General features: G+C 47.7%; 1 protein-coding gene across 1 annotated transcript; it reads right to left on the minus strand.

The window, feature by feature from the left end:
* Positions 1-2,551: 2,551 nt before the first annotated feature.
* On the minus strand, positions 2,552-4,895 carry LOC120740702. Its single transcript, XM_040043197.1, has 2 exons — positions 3,699-4,895; positions 2,552-3,259 (listed from the first exon to the last, which is right to left on the minus strand). Exons 1-2 carry the CDS (start codon positions 3,906-3,908, stop codon positions 2,801-2,803), a joined length of 669 nt encoding a protein of 222 aa, XP_039899131.1. The 5' UTR covers positions 3,909-4,895; the 3' UTR covers positions 2,552-2,800.
* Between the last annotated feature and the right edge of the window lie 262 nt (positions 4,896-5,157).

Here is a 5,157-nt window from a genome sequence, read left to right on the forward strand (position 1 = left end):
ATATATTAGTATATACATTGGGTGAATGTGCAGTAGTAGCAGCAAGCAGGTGAATTCTGTACATTAATATGAATAGACATCTGACTATTTTACAGGATAGACAATATAAACATATTTAAAATTAAAGGAATTTGAAATGTACATTGTGCCTTGGTTTAGTGTCTGGAAGAGTCCTGTCTCAGTCAATTAGAGATGATGTGAGAGGGCGGGTGTGTGTGTTTAGGGCCCGGATGGCTTGGGGATAGAAGCTCCTCTTGAGTCTCTCTGTCCTTGCCCGGATGATGCGGAACCTTCTACCAGATTGCAGAAGTAGGAACAGTTTGTTGCCAGGATGGGATGGGTCCTTCAGTATCTGCGCTGCTCTAGTCCGGCATCTCCTGGTGTAGGTGTCCTGAAGCGGGGGGAGAGCAATCCTGCAGCACCGTTCTGCTGTACGGATCACTCTCTGGAGAGCTTTTTGGTCCTTCACACAGCTGTTCCCAAACCACGATGTCATGTTCTGTGTGAGGATGCTCTCCACAGCGCCTGTATAGAAAATCCTGAGGATCTTTGGAGACACCCTGAACTTCCTCAGTTGTCGTAGGTGATACAGGCGCTGCCTAGCCTTTTTGGTCTGGACCTGAATGTGGGCAGCCCATGTCAGGTCTGAGGAGATGTGGACACCAAGATACTTGAAGGACTGCACCCTCTCCACTGGAGCTCCATTGATGATAATGGGCTTGTAGTCTCTGTGCTGACTCCTTCTGAAGTCAACCAGCAGCTCCTTGGTCTTGCCGACGTTCAGCTGGAGGTGGTTGTCCTGGCACCATGATGCCAGATTCTTCACTTCATCCATGTAGGCCGCCTCATCGTTGTTGGAGATGGCACCCAACACCACTGTGTTGTCAGCAAACTTCACAATGGTGTTGGAGCCATGGGTGGCCACACAGTCTGAAGTGTAGAGGGAGTAGAGCAGTGGCGAGAGGACACATCCCTGAGGTGCTCCTGTGTTGATAGTGATGCTGTTAGAGACGCATCTACCCACTCTCACCACCTGAGTTCTGCCAGTGAGGAAGTCCAACACCCATGCACACAGACGGCTGTTAAGTCCCAGATCCCTGAGCTTTGTGAACAGTCTGCAGGGCACTATTGTGTTAAACGCTGAACTGTAATCAACAAACAGCATTCTCACATAGTTACCCTGTTTCTTGTCCACGTTGGCTGAGGGTGGTGTGCAGGACGTGGGCGATGGCATCCTCTGTGGATCTGTTGGATCGGTAGGTGAACTGCAGCGGACCTGTGGTGTCTGGGATGGAAGAGGAGATGATGTTCTTCAGCAGCCTCTCAAACACCTTCATTACTACAGAGGTCAGTGCAACTGGCCGGTAATCGTTCGGGGATGAGGGTTTGCTGTTCTTGGGCACAGATAGCATTAGCCGCCTGGCTAACCTCGAAACGGGCGTAGAACTGATTCAGCTCGTTGGTGAATGCAGAGTCGGCGTTGATCGGCGCAGTGTCCCTGGCTTTGTAGTCCTTAATGGTGCGTAGTCCGTGCCACATACTCCGTGTGTCGCCCTGGTGGAAGCGGGACTCCACACGTTCCCGGTACCGGCGTTTGGCATCTCTCACCACCCGCTGCACGCCGTATGAGGCCGCTTTGTAGGCGCTCATATCGCCAGTGGCGAGACCCGCGTTGTAGGAGGCGGTCCTGGCGTTTACTGCAGTGCGGATCGATCTGTCCATCCACGGTTTCTGGTTTGGGAATGTGGTGACTCTCGCAGTGGGGATAATCTCCTCCGCTAGCATATTGACGAAGCATACTGCTACTTCCGTAAACTCGTTGATGTCGACTGCGCATGCGCTGAACATGTCCCAGTCGACGTCGTTGAGTGCGTCCTGTAGCGTAGCTTCTGATTGGGCAGACCACCGTTTTACCTCCCTCGTGGTCACGTCCTCCCTCCGTATGCTTTGTTTATACTGGGGAATGAGGAAGATGGCGTTGTGGTCAGACTTCCCAAAAGCCGGGTGTGAGACAGCTTTGTAGCCCTGCTTGTATGGCGTGTAGCAGTGATCCAAAATTCGATCCCCCCTCTTTGGACATGAGACATGCTGGTAAAAGTTTGGCATGACTTGTCTGAGATTCGCTTTATTAAAGCCTCCTGCTACAATCAGGGCTGCGCCCGGGTCCTTGTTTTGAAGCAAACTCAGCACATCATGTAATTCGGACAAAGCCATACCTGTGTCCGCTTGGGGTGGGATGTAGACCACCGTGGCGATGACCGAGGTGAACTCACGGGGCAGATAGAAAGGGCGGCACTTAATGCTCAGGAATTCCAGATGTGGCGAGCAGCCGCTGGAAAGAGTAGAAATGCTCCCAGCATCACACCACTTTCTGTTTACCATGAAACACACTCCTCCACCTTTGGTTTTGTTCGACTCTGCCGTTCTGTCCGCGCGGAGCACAAAGAATGAATCCGACGGAGTTACGGCCTGGTCCGGCACGGTGGGGGTCAGCCATGTCTCCGTGAAGCACAGAATGTTGCATTCCCTCATGTCACGTTGGAAGGTGACTCTTGCTCTTGTACATTGGCCAGTAGGATACTGGGCAGTGGTGCGCGATGCGCCTGCTGTCTCAATCTGTTCCTAATGCCAGCGCATTTCCCCCGGCGCTTCTTTATTCTACGCCTCGGATGAGCGGCCCGTCTTTTGTTGTTCTCCGCGCCGCGTAGAATCTCTGGCGGCCAGGATGGGTCGGGTGTCCAAGTGTCCAAGATTAGTGCAACCTTGTCACCGATGTTTACAAGTGATCTGCTGTCGTATTCTATAAGACTAGAGGATTTTGGGATGTAAACCAGAGCAAAAAATAAGTGGTAGGTGGTAGGAACCCCATGACCATCCTTGGATGCATTGCAAACCAGCCCCTAATGAGTGGGCTATGGTGGAAATTGACATTGTCCCACACAATTACATAAATGGGTAGGTGAGGCCCTATGAGACCTCTCTCATTTTCAGGGATAAAATCGGTATAAAGGCGATCCAAGAAGATGAGGAGCTTGTATGTGTTGTATGGGCCAAGACTGGGGATGTGAGTGGCCACACCATTTTCAGAAATGGCAGTACACATAGTTATATTGCCCCCTCGCTGACCTGGGACATCCACTGTGCCCCGGTGGCCAATAATATTATGGCCACGTCTTCGGCCCTTGGCCAGGTTGAAGCCAGCTTCATCCACGAACACCAGGATGTGAGGGGTCTCATGTCCTTCCAATGCCATTATTCTCTAAAATAGAGTAAAGAACATAAAATCAGTCATACAGAAGAGTCATATACTACAGTTAGACAATTACATGTTCTCCCCCACAGGTTCAATATACTACAGGCCACTACTCCAGTGGTTCTAAACTAGTGATAGGCCTATGAGGAAGTACTGCAGGGGTATTTGATAGAAAGGGGAGTGGGAAATACTGATGACTTACTGAGATGTTACAGTAAAACCTACAGTATTAGATAGATTTGATTGGGAGACAACAAAATAAGGATTATAATGAGAATTGTATCATACAGTAAACTGCAGTTTTCTGTTGAAATTGTTGAAGTCAGATGAAGCAAATACTGATTCTGAAATCAGGTAAAGGAGGTATTGAAACCAAGAAAGTGAACTACTGCTTACTGTGATTACAGGTAAGGTTATAATGAGAGACAACCAGTAACTGACTTACATTTACATACTGGTAGCGCAGCTCCTTCACTCTGTCAGAGTTCCTCTCAAATGGTACCCTGTAGATTTGTTTCATTGTCATCTGATGCTTCTTCAAAACCCGGTCTATTGTGGAGCTGCTTATTGTGTTCATATTCTGGAATATATGATTGTCCTGAAGGATGGCATCAGGGATCTGTCTCAATGTGATGGCATTATTTGCCATCACCATGTTACAAATCTCTCTTTCCTGTTGTTCATTGAGCAGTTTTCCTCTGCCACCCACGCCAGGGTGTCGTCCAATCCTACACAAAGAACAGAATACAGTAAGTTACCAGTGTAATTGTATTATTGTTTTACTCACAATCCCAATGCAACATTGCACAGTGACTGGAAAACTACTCTAAACTGTATAAATTATGTAATTCCATAGTTTACAGTAATTTGTTCAATATATTTCTTGTCATATTTAGTATCAAAACATTCCACTAGTCCTCTCCACCTGCTAGTATAGACCCACTACTGTAGGCAGATGCACACAAAATCTCTACAGTAAGTTATACATTTTTTGCCTCACGCACAGTGCCCTGTCCTATACAACATATAATTCCATCATAGATTACATAGAGTACATACCTGTTTTCCCTGCGAAAGGTGTGGATGATGGAGGAGACTGTAGAGCGAGGCACATTAGGCTGCATTCGACGACCTGCCTCTGCCATTGTGAGGCCATGGTTTATGACATGGTCTATAATTGTGACCCGAATTTCATTCGGGACAGCACAGTGTCTTCGCGCACCTCGGCCTCTTCCCCCTATTCCTCCACCACACATTCTCAGTCCTCCTCCTCTTCTTCTTCTTCCTCCTCTTCCTTGAGGAAGAACTTCCCCTTGTCCATTTGCTTGGCCTTGTCTATCCATGTTCAGAGATCGGACTGGCTCTGGTCAAGCTCTATATATCTGTGTTTGGCAGCACACAATCATGGAACACACCTGTGTGTGACACTCCCCCTTTGTTAGTCTAGTTTCACCTGACTGTCAATGACTGTCATCAATTTATCAAATATTCAAAGAAATTCATATATGGTATTCATGGTATTATGTTCTTGACCAATTTTGACAATTGAACAGACAGTTGTGCATGCGAGTACTTATACAATGAAATCATGCTGACATGTTTTGGAGAGAATGATCATTAGACTGAGAATCAACTAATCAGTTTAGATGGATGGATAGATGATGGACAAATGGATGGATGGACGAATGGATGGACGGACAGATGCATGATGGATGCATGGATGGATGGATGGATGAATGGATGGATGGATGATGGACGAATGGATGGATGGATGGACGGACAGACGGATGAATAGATGGATGGATGGATGCATTGACTGATGGATGGATGGATGGATGAACGGATGGATGATGGATGGATGACTGATGGATGGATGATGGATGAATGGATGGATGGATGATTGA

Source organism: Simochromis diagramma, unplaced genomic scaffold, assembly GCF_900408965.1.
Source record: "Simochromis diagramma unplaced genomic scaffold, fSimDia1.1 OVJJ01000433.1, whole genome shotgun sequence".
NCBI classification, from domain to species: Eukaryota; Metazoa; Chordata; class Actinopteri; order Cichliformes; family Cichlidae; genus Simochromis; species Simochromis diagramma.